The sequence below is a fragment of the Chlorocebus sabaeus genome, chromosome X (genome assembly GCF_047675955.1).
Source record: "Chlorocebus sabaeus isolate Y175 chromosome X, mChlSab1.0.hap1, whole genome shotgun sequence".
Lineage (NCBI taxonomy): Eukaryota > Metazoa > Chordata > Mammalia > Primates > Cercopithecidae > Chlorocebus > Chlorocebus sabaeus.
Window position 1 is genome coordinate 50,827,279 of NC_132933.1, and position 22,192 is coordinate 50,849,470.

A 22,192-nucleotide genomic window follows, 5' to 3' on the forward strand; every position below is an offset into this window, starting at 1 on the left:
ATTTCATCTGACAAGGGACTATATATCCAGAATATATAGTCATGTATTGCTTAACTATGGGGATAAATTCTAAGAAATGTGTCCTTAGGCATTTTCATCATCATGAGACTATCATAGATGCAGATTTTCTTAAGCTCTTCTAAAAGTAGAAGAACAAGAAAGCTCTTCTACTTAGAAGAAGAAAAGTACTACTTACAAATACCTAGATGGTGTAGCCTACTACATACCTATGCTGCATAGTGTAGCCTATTGCTCCTAGGCTGCACACCTATATAGAATGTTATTGTATGGAATAATGCAGGCAACTGTAAGACAGTGGTAAATATTCATGTATCTAATCATATAAAAGGTACAGCAAAAATTTGGTATTATATTCTTATGGGACCACTGTCATACATGCAGTCCATCATTGACTGAAACATTGTGTAGAACATGACTACACAAGGAACTCAAACAACTAAACAACAAAAACACAAATAATTCAATTTAAAAATTGGCAAATGATCTGAATAGGCATTTCTCAAAAGAAGACATACAAGTGGCCAAAAATTATATGAAAAAACACTCAACATCACTAATCATCAGGGAAATGCAAATCAAAACCACAATGAGATATCTCACCCCAGATGGCTATTGTCAAAAAGACAAAAAAAAAAAAAAAAAAAAAAAAAAAAAAAAAAACAAATGCTGGTATGGATGTAGAGAAAATGGAACTCTTATACATTGTTGATGGGAATGTAAATTAGTAGAGCCATTATGGAAAACAGCATGGAGATTTCTCAATAAACTAAAAATAGAACTACCATATGATCCAGCAATCTTACTGCTGGGTATGTATCAAAAAGAAAGGGTATCAGTATATCAAAGAGATATCTGCACTCTCATGTTTATCGCAGCACTATTCACAATAGCCAAGATATGGAATCAACATAAGTACCCATAAACAGATGCAAGGATAAAAAAACATATACACAACAGACCACCATTCAGCCATAACAATGAAATAAATCCTGTCATTGGTGAAAACATGGATGAACCTGGGGGACACTATGTGAAATAAGCCAGGCACAGAAAGATAAATACCACATATTATCATTCACATGTGGAAGCTAAAAAAGCTCATCTCATAGAAGTAGAGTATAGAATAGTGGTTACTATTAGGATGGTACAAAAGTAACTGTGGTTTTTTTTTTTTTTTTCGATTAAAAGTTAAGAGAATATAGGGAAAGGAATGGGGAGGGAAAGGTTGGCTAACAGATACAAAATTGCAGCAAGATAGGAGGAATAAGTTCTAATGATCTATAGCAACGTAGGGTGACATAATTAACAATAAATAATTGTATATTTTCAAATAGCGAGAAAAGATTTTGAATGCTCCCAAAATAAAGAAATGATCAATGTTTGAGGTGATAGACACACTAATTACTCTGATGTTTAAAACTATAAAACTTTTAGAAGAAAACACAGGGGTCTCTTTGTGACCTTGAATTTGGCGATGAATTCTTAGATATGACACCAAAAGCATCAGCAACAAAAGAAAAAATAGATAAACTGGGCTTCATTGAAATTAAAAACTTTTGCACATCAAATGACATCATCAAAAGTGAAAAAACCTACAGAACAGGAGAAAATATTTGCAAATCATATAGCTAATAAGGGGCATGTATCCAGAACACATATATTTTAAAACTCCTATAATGCAACAATAACCAAAAACACAATTAAAAATGAGCAAAGAACTTAAACATACATTACTCCAAAAAATATACACAAATGGCCAATAAGCATATGAAAAGATGCTCAACATCATAAGACTTCTGGAAATGCAAATTAAAACCACAATGATATACCACTTCACACCTACTAAGATGGCTATTTAAAAAATAATGGAAAATAACAAGTGTCAGCAAGAATGTGGATAAATTGGAACCCTTGCATATTGCTGATGGGAATGTAAAATGGTACAGGCACTGTGGAAAACAGCTTGGCAATTCCTCAAAAAGCTAAACATATCATACAACCCAGCAATTCCACATCTAGGTATATACCCAAAAGAATTTAAATCAGGGACTCAAACAGACACTTGTACTCCAATGTTCACTGCAGCAATATCCATAACAGCCAAAAGATGGAAACAACCTAAGTGTCCATCAACAGATGACACCTCATGAACAATCTAGGAGATGACTTCGCATCCCACAATTCCCATCCAAGGAGAGACCATCAACTTTGTGCTTTGACACAAATACATACACACCCCACACTCACCCTTCTCTTTAGCTGATGTTGGAAAATTCCATAGCCATCAACTGATTAAGTGTGTGCTCCACAGGGCATTTGAGACACAGAATTATTTCCAAAGGGTCTGGTCCAATTGTATTTTGATGATCTCCAACACTGAGAGTAGTACCCACAGCTGGTATTACAGGCTACAGGAGTTCTGTGGATTAAAAGATGTTATAAAGAACTTCAAAAATCATCTAAATTGAAGTTTCACATTGCAAAAAAACTACCTTGCTTGTTTCTCTTAATGCACAAGTGTAGCTAATTGTGCTTCATTTAAACTTTTAGACGCACGGCAAATAGATTCACACTTGATCCTAGTAGAAATTAAACCAGAGATAGCTATTAAAAGTAGGGATCCATTACACCATATTGAGATTTTCCACTTCAGACCTTCCCTTAAATGCATAAAAAGTTAGGAGAGGAAGGTCAACAGAAAGACCACCATTTGTATATTGATCCTAATATTTATATTTCCCAATTCTGGGCAGTAAATTAACAGTAAAAGAGGCAGGGGGTAGAAGAGGCAGAGGTGACCCCAAAATCCTAAACTATACATTGTCATTCTATTCCACAAACCCTTGCAGAGAACCTAGCTTTTGTTAAGAATAAACAGGACAAGCTTAGTATAGACAACATGGCTTCAGTTCTATAAACTATGCAAATACACAGAACAGTGGGTTTTATGAGAATTAATTTCTCCCTAACTACTCATTTCTAAAGGAATTCGGTATCCTGTGGCTATACCATACATAGAGCTGAGCTCTGACCAAAAAGAATCAGCACAAACAAGGGGCTGCTACCAACTGTGATACAAATCACCAAGTCCAAACATTGGCCAGAAAACAAAGGCAAGGAGTAAACAGTCACCAGGATGAGACAGACGAGATTATCTATGAAGCAGTTTCAGTGGGTAATCCCCAGAAAGACTCTCCTCTGAGGCCCAGGACTTCAGGGGGAGAGAATCGCAGATGAAGCAGTAAATCTGATACCCCTGGATAGGGAGGGAGCTGTTGAAGGCACAGTGGGGCTGGGTCCCTTCAGAACCACACTTCCTGTGCAGCTGTCCACGGCTTACTGAATAGGGGTGAGAACCAGGAATCCTCTTGGGGTTAAAAAGCTTCAAGGCATGCTGATGAGACATTTTATGTGAAAACCTGAGCACAAGTTCTGGAACTGAGACTACAGTGAAAGCATCTGTGGTTCCTCCTTACTCCCTTCCCCAGAGTTGCCCAGATAGGGCTTCATTCCTCATCTGAAGCCCTATCAGTAGGAGCCTACAGACAGCTAATAGCACAGTCCTGTCTTCATGCATAGAGTGATTCTACTCCTTGAGTATGTTGAAACTAAATAATCTGTCAATGTGAACTTGTTTTGTTTGTGCCCCACTACAGACACACAGGCAGTGTTCTTCATCATCTTTATGCTCTCTGTGCTTTATCCCCCAAGACTAGATTTCAACTGAAGAACTAGGACAATATTTTCACCAGTTTTAGCATGCAACTTTATTAATAACATGTAAATAAAATCTCAAAAGAATACACTTATATCAATATAAAGCACAGAAGTATAGCTTACTCAGGATGAATAGATTCATTATTAGGTCACGTTGCAGAAATACTAAAAATATCTCAATTTATATTATATAGCACAATAAAAATCAGCACATGTTCAGGATCTCAAGATTAATTGGTATCCATAAAATTGCCTCCCTCAATCAACATGGAAAACATGAGTATTGAATTTATAATTATAATATGCATTGGTTTCATATTGCAACTCCAAAAAACTGTTTGAGGCTTTATGAGAACAGAGGGGTATTCAGAGTTTGAGTATTAATCTTATGACTTTATCTCTCACTTCAGGATCACTGTGCTCTGCTAAGTCTTGGAGTTTCCGACCAAACTGTTTTGCTTCCTGGAATATTGAAATAAGCTCAGATTTAGTGAACTTTTCCTTGGTAAATAGCTTCACCTTTGTTTTGAACTGAAAATTTATATTCTCAAATATTTCAATAATATTAAGAATATTGGCCTTTGACTCATGCTTGTTAAAGGGTGCAACCAATGATGACAGTACTTTGGCACTGATCAATTCTCTTGTATTGGCACAATTTTTAGACAAACACGAAAACACTTTTAAAACATAAAACTTGGTTTTGACACTTCCCTTGTTTAACAGGGTGAGAAAATCTGGAATATAACTGGTAATCACATAGTGATCGTCAAATTTTACACTCAAGTGCCCTAGTAATTTCAGTCCAGCCAGCTGCACAGGGGAGTTCAAGGGGCAAGAGACTATGCCTTTACAAACTTGATGTATATAGGATTCCCCTGATTTTGGTTCTTCAGAAGACTCAGAGCTATCATCCACTATACTTAAAGCTCTAGGGTGTTCTTTAACATTGGCATTATTAACCAAGTTTTCAATCATAACAGTAATACCTACATCATGAATTATATCTTGAGTAAATGGATAAGCAGGACTGATACCCATTATCATTGTAGCTATTTCATGAATGAAAGGATCCTTGGTTAACTTAAGGAGGGCAACAAGTTTATCAAACTCTTTAGGCTCTAAACTAAAGCCACGTGATTTGCAGTGGCAGGCCTTCGGATTAGGCCCATACTTTTCCCTTTGCCTAATCTCTTTTTTTATCTCAGTTAAGGTCTGGTAATAAGGCCCATGATAAGGTGGGATCTTGGTCAAAGGTCGAATCCCCAGAGGAGTTTCAATCAAAGTCTCAACCAGGGTCCAGTTTCCTTCTGGAGGCAAGGATTGCTCCCCTCCCTCAATTGGAACTAGGACAATATACCTGGCCCTTGACCATGCTATTGCCTTTTGTTTTATAGTAAGTGTGGGTTTGTGTGCGGGCTTGGGCTTTTCCTGGATCTTAGGTAGGGGCTTATAAACTTGAAGAGAGGTTTCTTCTTCAGGCCAGAACCAAGAACCTACACTAGACTCTTCTCCAGTCCAGAACCAGGAGCATATATTTTCTTCATCCTCATCACTGGATTTCATCCCAATGCTGGCCTCTTCCCTTCTGTCAGATCTGGACCCAGTATTGGCCTTATCATGTGACTTGGCATAGGACCTAATATTTGCCTCAATGACAGCAACAACCTTGACTTCAGATTTGGTTACAGCACTGACCCCAGACATAGGCATGGCCTTTGACTTGGTTTGTGGCACTATACTGCGTTCTGCCAGGGGTTTTGTCTTAGTCTCAACCATGACTCTACTCTTAGTTGTATCTTCCATCTTGCTCACTTCCCTTGTCACAGCCATAGCCTCCCTGTAGGTCACTTTATGCATCCTGGTCATTGCTCCATCACCAGCTTTGGCCTGGGTCACTGATTCTGTTTTCAGTTCTGCCTCAGCCACTGCCTTGGCCTGGGTTTTACCATTCACTCTAGCAGTGGCAGGACCACTGATTCCATCTTGCAGGCCAGCCTCAGCCTTTCCTCTAGCCCTTGCTTCTGTCCCAGAGTCAACCATGTTCCAAGTTTAAGGTAAGGACAAGTTATATACCCCCACCCCTGTCTCAGCCTTGACTGAAGGTCTGTCCCGGTTGGTGTTTTCATACAAAGTCCAGTAGTCACTCTGTCCCCTTTCCAACTACAGGCTCTGCCAGTGATATAGAAAACATGCAGAGGAAGCTCACTCAAGGTAGGGAAGGATGGCTGTGCATGGGCCCAGCCCTGTAGAGGGTGGTGGTCTTCAGCCACTCCAAGGCCACCAGATCTGCCACTGAAGTAGGACCTAGGGGTGGAGGAAGGAAATGGGGCTTTGAGTCTCTTTCAATTTTTTTCTCCTCATGCTGATTAGCACAGGGAGACAGGAGAATATGGAGATTCAGTGCTTGGTGGGAGAGGTAGGTAATTAGCGAACTCTCTCTCCCTTCATTTCACCCACTCCCTACACTTCCAAGTGCTATCAACCTTCTTTCCAGTCACCAAACAAGAGCATAAGGAATAGGAAAACTGGAGGAGAAGCTGAGGAATCCCTTTAGTGGTTCTTGACCCCTGCTGGAGCCAAGCAGCTCTCCACTACTCCATCCTACAGGTCTACCCAGGCAATCCCCATACTCATACCAACCTGCACTGATCTGGAGTAACTTTCTCCTCCTTACCTTGCTTCCAATGGTGACAAGCCCTACAGCAGATCTACAGGCAGACCTATGGACAAATAAACAAACAGGAGAATGTGGAAACTGATCTCCTGGTGACAGACCTTGGTCCCTGGCCCCGATTCTTGCCTTTCCAGATACATTTTGTCTAGTGTTTCCCTCCTCCTAGTCCCCTCTCCCCCACTGCTTTGTTTCAGGGCTACTTCTCCTTCTCCTCCCTATTGCCCACCATCTTCCTCTTCAGTGATTGCCTTAGAATGTCCCTCATTCAGATTGGACTAGGCTTAAGCATGAGAGCAGGACAAGCAAGTGGAGAGTGAGAAAGGCAGGTCTTAGTATTCTGTATCCCCACAACTTACCAAGACTCCCAACTAAATCAGCAGCAGCAGGGGGTGGGGCAGATGGGCATAACTGGTAAAATGACAAAACAGAAGAGATGGAATTCTCTAGTCAAAGTTGCTCCCGTCCCTGTACCTTTACACCAACCTTAACAGATACAGGGCAATTTTCTCTTCTTTGTAATTTCCTAGTTTTAAGTTGGGTGACCATTTTACAAAACTTCACAACTGACAGTTCCACAGACCTGGGGACAGATCTACCTACAGGGATTCACAAAAACAGAGACCAATAAATGAAGACACAGGAGACAGTTGAGGTTGTCTTTGGTAGAGACCAGCACCCAGGGCACAGATTCTTTCTGGATACAGATACCTGTTCGGCAAACATTTTCTATCTCCCCTTTTTCTCCCACTACTAAATCTTCAAGCCCCTCTGCTCTATTCTCAAAGTCTGACAATTCCTATACAGAGACAACTCAAACATCCCTACAGGGTAGTAGTAGTGGTGTCAGCAGGGATGAAATGCCTAGACAAACCACGGAGGCTGGGAAAAAAATGAAAAGTATTTATTTCCATATTTTATCTGGGTTCCTATGTTTCCTTTCTCTCTCCCAAAGCCTATCATTTTCTGTAACATAATGCGGGTAAGGGAGGACATGTTAGGAAAGCTGGCAGAGAGTTCTGGAGGCTCCCTTACACTCCTGCCTACTCTAATCTTAGCCATCTACAACCTCCAAGTACTGCCTCCAAGTACTGCCCACTCTGTAAAAACCATGCCAATTTTCTTTTCCTTCTCCTCTCCCCTTGTGGTCTGCTGTCCCCTACAGATCTGTACAGAAACATGGAGTGCTGCAAACTTAGGAACAGATCTACACATACACACCCAAAGAACAAATGAAAGACAGAGAGAGACGTGGTTATTAACGGTCAAACCAGTAACCAAGACATGAGGCCCTTTTCGAATACAGAGCCTTGATTATCAAACATTTACAACCTCTTTTTACATTCTCTCTCTCTCTCAGGGCTCCCCAGACAACTGTCCTCGCCTATGGAAGCAGCCCTCTCTTCCTCTTATCTAGTCTGCCTTTTCCCTGCTAGAAGCTGCAACCTTTTTCTTCCCAAACATGGTCTGAGGTGAACCGAGTGTATGGAAATCAAGCTAGCAAAAGGCAGATCATTTTTTTTTTTCTTGTTGTGTGCCATTCCTATTACCCGTCTCTCTCTCCTCACCGCCCGCCCCCCCATGACCAGGTCGCGTAACCAGTGTTCACCTCTGATAGCCACATCCACCCCCAAGCAATGCCCACTTTCTCACCGACCTTCTCTGCTTGGATCAGAGGCAGTTTTCTCGTTTCCTTGCCTCGAGGTGCTGTGTCATACAGCAGCAGGAACAGACAGACACAAGGACTCGAGGCAATGGCGGCGGCTGTGTATGGGTACTGACCCGGCACCTGGGACTCAAGACGAGATAACCGCTTTATCAGATTAAAGACTGCGATTGGCAAACTGTTGTCAATTTTGGTATTCTTTTCTCCTTCCTGTTCCCAGGGCTCCTCAGAACCTCGAGCGTAGTTCCCATTTAACATCTACCTTTTCCTCCGCAGACGAGGTTCTTCCTCGTCCGGGTTACCCACATCGGCAGTGGGAGGAGCTAGAGCGTAGTTTATGGGGATCCGGCTTATGGAAGCGGAGTGATATCAGGCTTTGTCTAGCGCCGCGACTCTTTCTGTAGGCGGGCTCCGGTTCCTGTACCCTGTGGCCGCTCCAGGTATTGGAATGCGCAGGGGCGAGTTCCGGATATAGGGAAACGGCGCTGGAACAAGAGAGGCATACAAATACCAGAGTGTTTCTGTATTAGTTTCCCTTTTGCGGGAGCTTCCCGCAGCAAGCCTACCATTCTTTCCTGAACTGAAATGCACACGGGTTTCCAGCTGTGGTGTCAGGAAATCTCTTCTGGCCGACAGGAGGAAGTGTTCCAGTCTTTAGAAGTTCATCTCTCCCAACACAGAGGCCCACTGAAATGGGCGGTCTCGGGGTGGGGCCCAAGGTAGGGAAGTCGGCAAAGAGAGTCAAGACTAAGATAGGAGAATACGTACTAATCGATTCCGCAAACTTTGTGTTCCTTCGAGTCCCCCCTCCCAGCCCTTAATTTTCGTTTTCTTTTCTTTTTTTTTTAAGTTCTGGGATACATGTGCAGGATGTGCACTTTGTTAAATAGGCAAACGTGTGCCATAGTGGCTTGCTGCACCAATCAACCTATGACCTAGGTATTAAGCCTGGCATGCATTAGCTATTTTTCCTAAGGCTTTCCCTCCCCCCACCCCACCCCCTGACAGGTCCCAGTGTGTGTTGTTCCCCTCCCTGTGTCCATGTGTTCTCATTGTTCAGCTTCCACTTATAAGTGAGAACATGCAGTATGTGTTTTTCTGTAGCTGCATTAGTTTGCTGAGGATAATGGCTTCCAGCTCCATCCATGTCCCTACAAAGGACATGATCTCATCCTTTATTATGGCTGCATGATATTTCATCGTGTATGTGTACCACATTTTCTTAATCCTATCATTGATGGGCATTTGGGTTGATTCCATATCTTTGCTATTGTGAATAGTGTAGCAATGAATATACGTGTGCATGTATCTTTGTAATAGAATGATTTATATTCCTTTGGTATATGCCCAGTAATGGGATTGCTGGGTCAAATGGTATTTCTGGTTCTAGATCTTTGAGGAATTGCCACACCGTCTTCCACAATGGTTGAACTCATTTACATTCCCACCAACAGTGTAAAAGCGTTCCCATTTCTATGCAACTTTGCCAGCATCTCTTGTTTCTTAACTTTTCAATAATTGCCATTCTGACCGGTGTGAGATGGTATCTCATTGTGATTTTGATTTGCATTTCTCTAATGATCAGTGATGTTGAGCTTTTTTCCATGTGTTTGTTGGCCGCATAAATGTCTTCTTTTGAGAAGTGTCTGTTCATGTCCTTTGCCCACTTTTTAATGGGGTTGTTTTGTTCTTGTAAATTTAAGTTCCTTGTAGATTCTGGATATTAGACCTTTGTCAGATAGATAGACTGCAAAAATTTTCTCTTCTGTAGGTTACCTGTTCACTCTGATGATAGTTTTTCTGTGCAGAAGCTCTTTAGTTTAATTAGATCCCATTTGTCAAATTTTGCTTTTGTTGCAATTGCTTTTGGCAATTTCGTCATGAAATCTTTGCCCGTGCCTATGTCCTGAATGGTATTGCCTAAATTTTCTTCCAGAGTTTTTAGTTTTGGGTTTTACATTTAAGTCTTTAATCCATCTTGAGTTAAATTTTGTATAAAGTGTAAGCAAGGGGTCAAGTTTCAGTTTTCTACATATGGCTAGCCAGTTTTCCCAACACCATTTATTAAATAGGTAATCCTTTCTGCATTGCTTGTTTTTATCAGGTTTATCGAAGATCAGATAGCTGTATATGTGCAGTCTTATTTCTGAGTTCTCTATTCTGTTCGACTGGTCTGTGTGTCTGTTTTTGTACCAGAACCATGCAGTTTTGGTCACTGTAGCCTTGTAGTATAGTTTGAAGTCAGGTAGTGTGATGCCTCCAGGTTTGTTCTTTTTACTTAGGATTGTCTTGGCTATATGAACTCTTTTTTGGTTCTGCATGAATTTTAAAAGTTTCTTCTAATTCTGTGAGAAATGTCAATGGTAGTTTGATGGGAGTAGCACTGAATCTATAAATTACTTTGGGCAGTATGGCCATTTTCATGATATTGATTCTTCCTATCCATGAGCATGGAATGTTTTTCTATCTGCTTGTTTCCTCTCTGATTTCCTTGAGCAGTGGTTTGTAGTTCTCCTTGAAGGGGTCCTTTATTTCCCTTGTTAGCTGTATTCCTAGTTATTTTATTTTCTCTGTACCAATTGTGAATGGGAGTTCATTCATGATATGGCTCTCTGCTTGTCTGTTGTTGGTGTATAGGAATGTATGTGACTTTGGCACACTGACTTTGTATTCTGAGACTCTGCTGAAGTTGCTTATCAGCTTAAGGAGCTTTTGGGTGGAGACAGTGGGGTTTTCTAGATATAGGATCATGTCATCTGCAAACACAGACAATTTGACTTCTCTCTTCCTATTTCAATATCCTTTATTTATTTCTCTTACCTGATTTCCCTAGCCAGAACTTCCAATACTATGTTGAGTAGGAGTGATGGGAGAGGGCATCCTTGTCTTGTGCCGGTTTTCAAGGGGAATGCTTCCAGCTTTTGCCCATTCAGTGTGATGTTGGCTGTAGGTTTGTCATAAATGGTTCTTATTATTTTGAGATATGTTCCTTCAATACCTGGTTTATTTCTTTCTCTTGCCTGATTGCCCTGGCCAGAACCTCCAATTAGACAGATCAACGAGACAGAAATTAACAAGGATATTTAGGACTTGAACTTAGCTCTGGATCAAGTGGAACTGACAGACATCTTCAGAACTCTCACCCCAAAACAACAGAATATACATTCTTCTCGGTGCCATGTGGCACTTACTCTAAAATTGATCACATGGAAGTACACATTGGAAGTAAAATACTCCTCTTCAAATGCAAAGGGACTGAAATCATAACAGTCTCTCAGACCACAGTGCAATCAAATTCAAACTCAAGATTAAGAAACTCCCTCAAAACCACACAACTACATGGAAATCGAACAACCTGCTCCCGAATGACTCCTGGGTAAATAATTGAATTAAGGGAGAAATCAAGTTCTTTGAAACTAATGAGAACAAAGAGACAACATACCAGAATCTTGGATGCAGCTAAAGCATTGTTAGGAGGGAAATTTACAGCCCTTAATTTTCTACACAATATGGTCAAGGTCCTGACGAGGCCGCTGGAAAGCTGATGCAGCCTGACTTGCAGATCAGTATCAAACATCCTTTCATCTTTTTTCTGTTCCTCTTACCTGAGTCTTTTCACCGTTATTGCCCAGCATATGTCTTGCATTGCAATAGTCAAAGATAAAGTGGGATAGGGATGTAGGGAAAGCAGAGAGATGACATTAATGCCAAACTACCCCAGTGTGTATGTGTTCCATTCTCACAGTATTTTCCCCACCTAAATATTCAGGGCCTGAGCATAGGCTTGAGAAAAACAACTCTGTACTCATGGAATAGGATTAACACCAAAATACCTTGTACTGGTGAGCCAACTCCCTCCTCATTTTGTGGGCTCCTTCGAGGCATTACCAACCACATTTTCTGCCCCCAAAAGCCCAGTGAAGTAGAAGGAGCATCGGGACTGTGGGCTAGGGAGGAGAGGCAATTTCAGGCCAGACAGGCCCGGGGCTCTAGGGTGGTCCTCCTGTGCGTTTCCTTCCCTGCTTCATGGAGCCATGCCAGGGAAGAAGGAACACCTGCTCTTGAGTGAACTCTGGGGCAAGGGCTTTCATCATGGCCTCACCGCTGCCCCTCTTCTAAAAGAAGGTAGACATAGACCTCTAATCCTAGGAAACTAATCACTGGTCTGCACCAGACTCATTCTTTCTGCCACACCGCTTTTTCTCATTTCAAATGGTGGCTCACAGTGGCATTGTGCCATCCCCACAGTTGCCCCCAAAAGAGGGCTTTTCCCTGTAAGGATCCACAGGAAGTCATAACAGTCCTCCCTCTCTGATGGCACCAGGTAAGGATGGTCTTAGCACCTCTTCCACTTTTCTGTCAGGAGAGGGGACCACTGTTGGTGCCCTTCCTCAAGGCAGATCGCAGATCCCAGGTGCTCTCCTCAACTGCACCTTTTCTCTGAGCCCTGCACCCTTCCTAATGAATGCATGTGCTCTTTTCCTCTGAGTATATAAAATATTTTACTCTCCCTTCGAAGCGGTGGGGAGTTTGGGTTGTTAAACTGGAAGTTGCCTGAATGAAGGGCCCCTTTTTTTTCCGTCTTGTTCAGCAATGTATCTTCAGCACATAGTAAACAATACAGTCAGTCAAGGGTTGAAGGAGGTGAGGGGCTACTGAGTCATGAGAATTCCACCGGTACCTTCCGTTTTTTGCAGATCAATGCTAATTCACAGGTGTGTCTTTGTCTCTGCTGCCTGTAACCCCAGGGCTTAGATCAGAGTCAGCCATACAGGAGCAGCTCTGATTTTAATGGAGGAAGGGAATAAGGATGTTTTAAAATATATTTTAGAAAGAAGCCTGGGATATCTTATTATCTCATATTTGTAATGAAAATTTTGGGGGATACATTTAATTTTGATTAATATTAGTGGTTTCTTTTTCTTTTTCTGTCTTCTATTCATATTCACAACTATGCATTATTAAGTTCTTCAATATATTAGCAAACACCTATGAATTCATAAAGACCAATGAACAATGATCCAGTGGAATAATATGCAAGTATATGAACAGACTCTTCACAAAAAGACACATCAGTATGTTTTAAACATTTGAGAAAATGTTTAATCTCACTAATAATAGCAAATGCAAAATATAATTATAATGGTATATTATTTCTCATCTATCAGATTAACAACAAAACTTTTGACAAATTTTATTGGAGAAAGGGTTGGAAAACTGGCACTACTGTATGTTGTTAGTGGAAATGCAAATTGTTATACCGTCTGTGATGATTATTTGTGGCAATTATCAGTACACAAATGCACGTAGCCATAGACCAGAAATTGCACTTTAAGAATCTACCCTGAAGTAATATTTGCACATTGCAAAATACGGTGGATACAAGAATATTCACTGAAAATTTCTTTTAAATAATAAAAGATTGAAAATAATCTAAATATTTATCAATCTAAAAATTGATCAGATTAAATAAATTATGGCATATCTTCATGCCGTGGTGTGTTCTGTGACAGGCTTATTGATGATTGTGTTTTCCTGTTTCATTGATGACTGCCTTTTTTGCTGTAACCTCACATGGTGGAAGGGGCAAGGGGTTTCTTTGGGGCCTCTCTTATGAAGGCACTAATCCCAGTTATGAGTCACATCACCTCCCGAAGGCCCCACCTCCTAATACCATCACTTAGGTGTACAGTTCTGTGGGTTTGTACAAACGTATGCCTAGTATAACTTCACCACCACAATCAACATACAGAACATTTCCATCACCTGCCTCCCCCCACCAAATTTCCTCATGTCTCTTAGAAGTCAATCCTTCTCCCCATCCTCTATAGGCTATCTCCAATCTATTTCTGTGCCTGTTGTTTTCCCTTTTGCAGAAATAATTATCAATAGTCCAGGGCATCTTCAACAGCCCAGTTGTCTTATAAATAGTGTGCTGTATTATAATTATCACTGCTTTTAAAATTAAAATGCTCACTGATGTAAGGTATGGAGGGCTTTGCTCAACTTCAAACCTCATGGACTGATGTTATTAAAAAAATCACATTTTCTTAACAGACTGATTGCCTTCAAATTTCAGTACCATCTACTCACTAGTTGGCTGCCATTGAGTCACTTACTTCATGTCAATTTCATTTTGTGTAAAATTTGGAAGGGAAAAAATAAAACAAAAAAGTACATTGTCCTTTGGGAGCTTAAAAAATAAACTATCTGGAGTCAGTGTATTTTAAAACTTCTTCAGCTATTACGAGAGGAATGGTGTTAGGTGCTTTGGCCAGGTTACTTAACCTTTGTGTGCCTGGATTGCCACTTGTGTAGAATGAGGAAAATAAGTATATCTCCTTTATAGGGTTGTTGTTGTAAAGACTAAATAAAACACAACCCAGACAAAGTCCTTGAACACTGCTAGGCTCTTGTAAACACTAAAAAATGTGACCTATCATAGTTACAATTTGAATTTATATAGCCTGAACTTAGTACACGTTTAAGAAGACTTAATGATCTTACTGCCGAAGTATGTCTATCAATGGATATAATTTTAAAATCATCATTCATTTTCACAATAACTGCTGTTTTATGACTTACGTAATTATCTTAGGAACACTTCAGACATTTGAAAGATCCAAAGGAGAAAAGGTATCTTATATACACCTTAAAAAATGAGGATATCAGAGAATAACCTAAGTATTTTATTAGCACCAGGCTTCGTTTATCTTTTTTGGGTGGCACGCGCTATGAACAGTAAGTTGAAGCAGGGAGATTAAAAAAAAAAAATGCCCTAGCTCCAAGGTTTTTACTTGGCCTTCAGCTTTTAGCCGGAAAGCCCATTGGAGATTCAAGTTGATTTTTGTTGTTAAAGGAATACTCATACTTCTAATCTTACATTCTACCAATAAGAAAAGTGACTGAATGCTTTCTCTAAATACACCTCACAGCATTGCTTGAGAGCTGAAAGATCCAACACATATTAGCAATTTTTAGTAGTAATTTTAGGTACTTCATTATCCATTCACAATTAATCACTTGGTGCATATTCTTCAGATTTCTCTTTCTGTAATGTATTCTCATATATCAAAACACTCCAATGTATATACACATAAAATACATTTCTTTGCAAAATTGTGATTACCCTGTATGTAATATATTACCTTACCTGTTTTCCTTATTATGATATCTCTGGATTTTTATTTGCCATTTGATTTGGTTGAGCACATTTTCAAATGTTTATTGTATATTTACATAGTTCTTTGTGCTTTCTGTTGTTCCTATTTGCCAATTTCTCTATTTGTTAAGAGATCTTTATATGCCAAGCATATTAACCCTATGTCTTCAATATAGGTCATAAATAATTTCCTACACCTCTTTTTGTGTGTGTATGTATGTATATGTGTGTGTGTGTATGTATGTATATGTGTGTGTGTGTATATATATATGCACTTATAAATAATGTATATGCTATTTATGCACAATTTGTATATGCTATATAGAGAGAAAGCTATACCAAAGACATTAATATGTAGTTATATGTATATAAAGCCATATGTATATGTACATGTATCACTATACACAAAACATTTCAAATTTTATAGTTTTTTAATTTTAAAATGTAGTATAGTTCACTATTTAAGAGAAAATACAAACAATATACTTGAGGACATTGAAAGTCTATCCACATGATAGGATAGAAAAATATTGGGATGTTTAGTATTTCCAGGACTTGAGTTCCTGAAAAGTAATTCACATTATTTTTTCTCTGAGGAAAGTCACTTCTAACACTTGATATGAGTCATGGTAATAAAAATGGTAGGATCAAGGGAGATTAAAAATGTATAATACCTAGAATATAGTATTTCTAAAAGTTTTAATACCCTACCCCTTACTTCAGTTTTTCTATGTCAACAAACTGTGTTTCTGCCTGAATGACACAGCACCTCAGGGACTAGTCATTACCCATGACCCCCAACACCTAGGCCTCTTGGTACAGGGAGCAGGATTTCACCTACACCATCATTATTTTCATCATCAATAGAGTTGTTAAGTTAGTGAGGGCCACATCTTGGATTTGAACATGATGACATGAACAGTATGACATGGCTTTAGGGCCAGTACTCTTAACCACTGCACCACAGAACCTCTGTCCCAGAGATATTGTGATCACCAGAATCAATGATTCTGACTCATAAATGAGCATTTATGTGGTCACTCAACATCCTTTGTGGCCTATGTGCTGTGAAATATCAAGATAACCACTGAACAAGGTCTAGGTCTGTGTGGAAGTTATGATGACCTCTGTAAAACTACATTAATGTATAAAGGAGAAGGGAAGCCTCACTGGAGATGTCAGAGTCTCCTTGAAGAGGAGCTGTACCCAGAACAATGGATAGGACTTATGGAGGCTGGATGGGTGGAAGGGAGAGGGAATCTAGTATGACTGGAGTGAAGACTGGGGTCCTCTCAGGTGAATAGACAGGGCTCAGAGATAGCTGATGGGACACTACAGGGGTCTGAGGTCATCCTGGTGTAGGACCAATTGAAGAAGGAACACACTGGTTTCTACAGGATGCTACATAGTTCCTTTACGCAATGAATTGGCACAAATGTTAGAAGAAATGTGCCCGCGTATCTGCCAGTCATTCATGGTGGCAGAGAAGAACCAGGAGCACTGAGAGTAGTAAAGATAAGTTGATGTTCAGTTTCCTAAACCTTCATTAGTAGGATTTCAAAGGAAATTGTTTACAATTAATTGAACCTGTCCCTCTGAAAATTATATACTCCCCTTAAATTTTCTCTGACTCTAAAGTCTCATGGACTCCTATCTACCAGCGAGTTTTTGCCTGCATTCTGGAGTCATATTCTCAACCAGAGCACTCTCCTTGTGTGTTAATACTTGCTCTTTACTTTCATTTGTTTTATCTCTGTATCCTACCAGAGATTATTCAGAGGCTTTTCCCCTCCTTTGTAGCCTCAACTCCTTTCATCAGCTCAGTGAGTTGTATCACAACACAGACTGCTTTGACAAGCTTAGGCAAAATTTAATACTCACTATCAATATCTTTTACATATTTCTTTTTTACATGTAGTATTTCTGCAGAGTTTAGATCTGACTATCAGATAGAACTGTGGCTGCTGGCCAAAGACATTGTGGAGATAATTCCCTTATGCCATAGACACATATCCGTGAATGAGGGTTTTGCTACTTTTTCTAGGTATTCATTTTGCTATCATCCAGAATTCTTGACCAAGCTCAATCTTGTTCTATTCACACAGAATTTGCTATTCAGATGCTAACAAGCCATTTAGAAATGACGTTTTCAAACTGGGATGCCTGGGATAATATCTATCCATTCATTCATTTATCCCTGTGAAAAAATTATGATTGTTTGACTGTTTTCATTGACAAGGCTATCAAGTTCTACTGGTGATTGTGAATCACTCCAAGAACTTGCCTCCTCTTGAAGACAGGAATCATTATCCTCTCACAAAACAAGAGAAGAGGTTTAAGACACCAAAACATTGAATAATTCTGTTTTTCTTCTTCTTTTTTTTTTTTTTAAAAAGAAAAACTGTGGCTTTACAAAAAATGTCTCAAAAATTCCCATGGTCTGGAAAATGTATGTATGTGGTGGGACAAAATTAATATAGGACTGTCATAAAGAGCAATATTATTTCAAGTAATATGGGAAGAAAAAGTATTATGTTACTTTCTCCTTCCATGCTTTTCGAGGTCATTTATTTTGCCCAAAATACATTATACATAGTTCTTTGGAATCTCTGCTTCAATGTGTAATCACACACGTGGCTGTGTACATAAATTATGTTTATATTCTCTGAGGGTAAGTTAATATTGGGGATCTTGGGTGATGTATTAGACCCAGGGAAAGGAGTGTGCAGAGAGTATGGAAGAGAGGATCATACAAAGAAGCTGAGGAGAAGTTTTGGCCAGCCATTATGGGGATGTGACACTGGGAAGTATCCTCTCTGAGGGGCCCTCTCTACAGTTTGAACTTATCAACAGATCTTGATGAGCAGAGATGGAAGCAGGTCATCCAGTATTGGTGTGGCCCCAATGGGGCAGCTTTCCTAGGAAGGAAATCTCTGTGACTGGAGTAAGTCCTCTTCACAACCCTTTAAATATGAGACAGAGAAATAGGGGCTGGCTGAGCCTTAGAGCTAATGTAGGCATTGTCCTGCTACCTGGCACACAGCATGGCACATTCTTGTCTTTCAGCATGTGGTTATGAATGAATGAAGGTGACTGCTCAGTTTAGTCTGTGAGTGAGTACCCACATCCTCATGGGATGTGGGCAGCTGCAAGTAAGCAGGGTCTGAGTACTTCTGTTCTCTGGGCACTGGAGGCCATACACTCAAGAGGTAAACATCAGTATCATTCAAGAGATTTCAGCCATTCCTTCCCCATTGGAATCCATAAACAGGCCCCATAGGGTGAGTCGAACTATTAGAACTAATAAACAAGTTCAACAGGGTGGTAATATACAAGATAAATATGCAAACATAAATTCATTTCTATACACTTGTGATGAACACTCTGAAAATACAATTTATAAAACAATTCCATTTATAATACCATGAAGAATAAAATATTTGGAGATAAATTTAACCAATAATAGATAACTTATATACTTAAAACTACAAAATATCATTGAAAAAAAATAAAATGAAATCTAAACAAATGAGAGAAAATTTCCTGTTCATGGATCTGAAGACAGAATATTATTAAGATGTCATTATGCCCCAATTTTATCTACAGATTCCACACAACCCGTATCAAAATACCACTTCACTTCTTTTCCGAAAACGACAAGTTCATTCTAAAATCCAAATAAAATGCATGGATTCAGAATAGCCAAAACAATCATGGAAAATAAAAAGTTGGAGAAATTCAATTTCCCAATTTTAAAACTTACTACAAAGCTACATGTATCACGATGGTGATATTGGTAAAAAGATAGACATATAAATGTCTGTTGGAGTACAATTGAGAATCCAGAAATAAACCTATGTATTTATGGTTCTCTGATATGAGAAAAGAGTGCCAATACCATTTAGTGGAGGAAATTGGTGTGTTGTCTTCAAATGGTGTAGGGATAACTGACTGTCCACATGGAAATATACAAAAATTGGCCGGGTGCAGTAGCTCACACCTGTAATCCCAGCACATTGGGAGGCCGAGGTGGGTGGATTATCTGAGGTCAGGAGTTGGAGACCACCCTGGCCAACATGGCGAAACCCCATCTGTACTAAAAATACAAAAATTAATGGGGCGTGGTGGTGCGTGCCTGTAATCCCAGCTAGTCGGGAGGCCGAGGCAGGAGAATTGCTTGAACCCGGGAGGTGGAGGTTGCAGTGAGCCCAGATTGTGCCACTGCACTCCAGCCTGGGCCACAGAGCAAGGCTCTGTCTCAAATATATATACATATATATAAATTAATTCAAAATGATCAAAGATCTAAAAGTAAGAGATAAACTCTAAAAGTCTTAGAAGGAAACAAAAGTCATCTTTGTGGCTTTGAATTAAGAAATGGTTTATTTTTTATGACAACAAAAATATAAGTAACAAAATAAAAGGTACATAAATTGCATTCATCAGAATAAAAGCTTTATGCTTCAAAGAATACCATCAAGGTGAAAAGGCAACCCACAGAATTGGAGACTATTTTTGCAAATCATATGTATTAAAAGGAAATTGTATATGGAATATATAAATAAACTCTTACAACTCAAAAGTTATAAGACAACTGAATTCAAAATGGACAAAGGAACTGGATAGACATTTTTCCAAAGAAGATATACAAATGGCCAATAAGCAGATGAAAAGATACTCAGTATCACTAACCATTAGGAAATACAAATCAATACCACAATAAGATACAACTTCATACCCACTAGGATGTCTATAATAAAAATAGTAAGTGTTGGCAAGGATGTGGAGAAACTGCAAACTTCATACTTTGCTGGTGGGGATATAAAATGGTGCAGCCAAGTTTGAAAATGGTCTAGCAGGTATTCAAATTGTTAAACATAGCGTTATCATATAATCCAGCAATTCCACTTCTAATCATGTACACAGAAGTGAAAACATATCCACACAAAAACTTGTGCATGAATTTTCATAGCAACATTATTCATAATAGCCAAAAATTTAAAACAAGTTGAATGTCCACCAACTTATGAACGGATAAAGGTGGTATATTCATACAATGGACTATCATTCAGCAATAAATGAAGTACTGATACATGCTCCAACATGGATGAATCTTGAAAACATGCTAACTTTAAGAACCCAGTCACAAATAACCATATATTTTATATAATTTCACTTATGTGAAATGTCCATAATAGGCAAATCTATACAGACAAAATGTATATTAGTGATTGCCTAGAGCTTAAAGGTATGGGGAGATTGGGGTGACAGTTAAAGAGGAGTATGGTTTCTTTTAGTGGTGACTAAAATATTGTAGAATTGGTTGTGGTGATTGATGCATAATTCTGTGAAGATACTAAAATCTATTGCATTATACATTTTAAATGGATGAGTTGTATGGTATGTGAGTTATATTGAAATGAATCTGTTAAAACATATTTGAAGAAATGATTTCCCCAAACATCCCAAGTTGGATGAAAAACGCTAATCTAAATATCTAAGAATCTCAACTAACTGTAAATAGAATAAAGAGTATAGAATAAAGAGTAAGAGATGTTAGCACATCACAAACTGTTGAAAACCAAAGACAGCAAACCTGCAAGGCAGTGAGACAAAATGGAATCATCAAATACAAGAAAGTCACAATAATATTATAGCTGATTTGTCATCAGAAATAATGGAGGCCAGAAAACAAAGGTATGACTGTCAAGGCGCAGAAAGAAAGAAAAAAAAGTCAAGCCAAAATTGCATATCTATTAGGCTGGTGCAAAAGTAATTGCGTTTTTTGCCATTAAAAGTAATGAATATTAAAAGTAAAAAACTGCAATTACTTTTGCATCAACCTAATAGTAAAACCAAACTTCAAAAGTGAGAGTGTGAAAAAAGATATTCCCAGGTAAACAAAGACTGAAAGAATTCATTGCTAGTAGCCCTGTCTTTACAAGAAAGACTAAGGAAATTTTTGCGGGCTAAAATGAAGTAACACCAAATGCTAATATGAACCTATACAATGAAATAATGAGCACTGGTAAAGATAATTACATAGGTAAATGTAACGGTATATATATGTATTATTTCTCTCTTCTTCTTAAAAAAATTTTCATTGATGCTAATAGATACACATAGTTTGAAGGTACATGTGATAGCAATACATTCGTATAATTTGCAAAGATCAAATCAGTGTACTTGGGATATCTATCACCTTAAATATTTGTCTTTACATTAAAAACATTTTAATTACTTTCTTCTAACTATTTTGGAATGTACAATAGGTTATTGTAAACTATAGTTACCCTACTGATCAAACCCTAGGTCTTATTACATGTATCAAATCATGTATCTGCATCCATTGATCAACTTCTCTTCATCTCCCTTCCTTCCTATCCTTCCCTGTCTCTGGTAACCACCAATCTACTCTCTATCTTCATGAGATCATTTTTTAGCTTCCACATATAAGTGAGAACAATCAATGTGTTTTTCTGTGCTTGGCTTGTTTCACTTAGCATAATGACCTCCAGTTCCATCCATGTTTCTGGAAATGACAGTATTTCATTCTTTTTTTATGACTGAAGAATATTCCATTGGCTATACAAACCACATGTTTTAACCCATTCTTCCTTTGATAGGTACAAATGGCCAACAGGTATATAAAATGCTCAACATCTCTAATCATCAGAGAAATTAAAATAAAAACTACAATGAGATATCTCACTCTAGTTAAAATGTATTTTATCAAAAAAATAGATAATAACAGGTGCTGGTGATGATGTGGAGAAAGGAGAACCCTCACACATTGTTGGTGGGAATGTAAATTAGTGTAGCTACTATGGAGAACAGTATAGAAGTTCCTCAAATAACTAAAAATGAAAATTCCATATGATCCAGCAATCCCACTGCTTGATATATCCAAAAGAAAGGAAATCAATATATCAAAAAGGTATCTGCATTCCCA

At 38.9% G+C, this 22,192-nt stretch overlaps 2 protein-coding genes across 3 annotated transcripts in view; both read right to left on the reverse strand.

Annotated features, from left to right (window-relative positions):
• The window catches only part of GPRASP1 (G protein-coupled receptor associated sorting protein 1), a 57,237-nt gene extending 54,862 nt beyond the window's left edge, over nucleotides 1–2,375 (reverse strand). Inside the window, exon 1 of one of the 2 annotated variants that reach the window (XM_007992353.3) lies at nucleotides 2,269–2,375. The gene's annotated coding sequence lies outside the window, so the exon portion shown is untranslated. The remainder of the gene's footprint in view (nucleotides 1–2,268) is intronic. The other variant, XM_007992347.3, reaches the window with a different exon arrangement.
• Nucleotides 2,376–3,763: 1,388 nt separating this feature from the next.
• On the reverse strand, nucleotides 3,764–5,948 carry ARMCX5 (armadillo repeat containing X-linked 5). Its single transcript, XM_037988741.2, has one exon. It carries the CDS (start codon nucleotides 5,779–5,781, stop codon nucleotides 4,105–4,107), a length of 1,677 nt encoding a protein of 558 aa, XP_037844669.1. The 5' UTR covers nucleotides 5,782–5,948; the 3' UTR covers nucleotides 3,764–4,104.
• Between the last annotated feature and the right edge of the window lie 16,244 nt (nucleotides 5,949–22,192).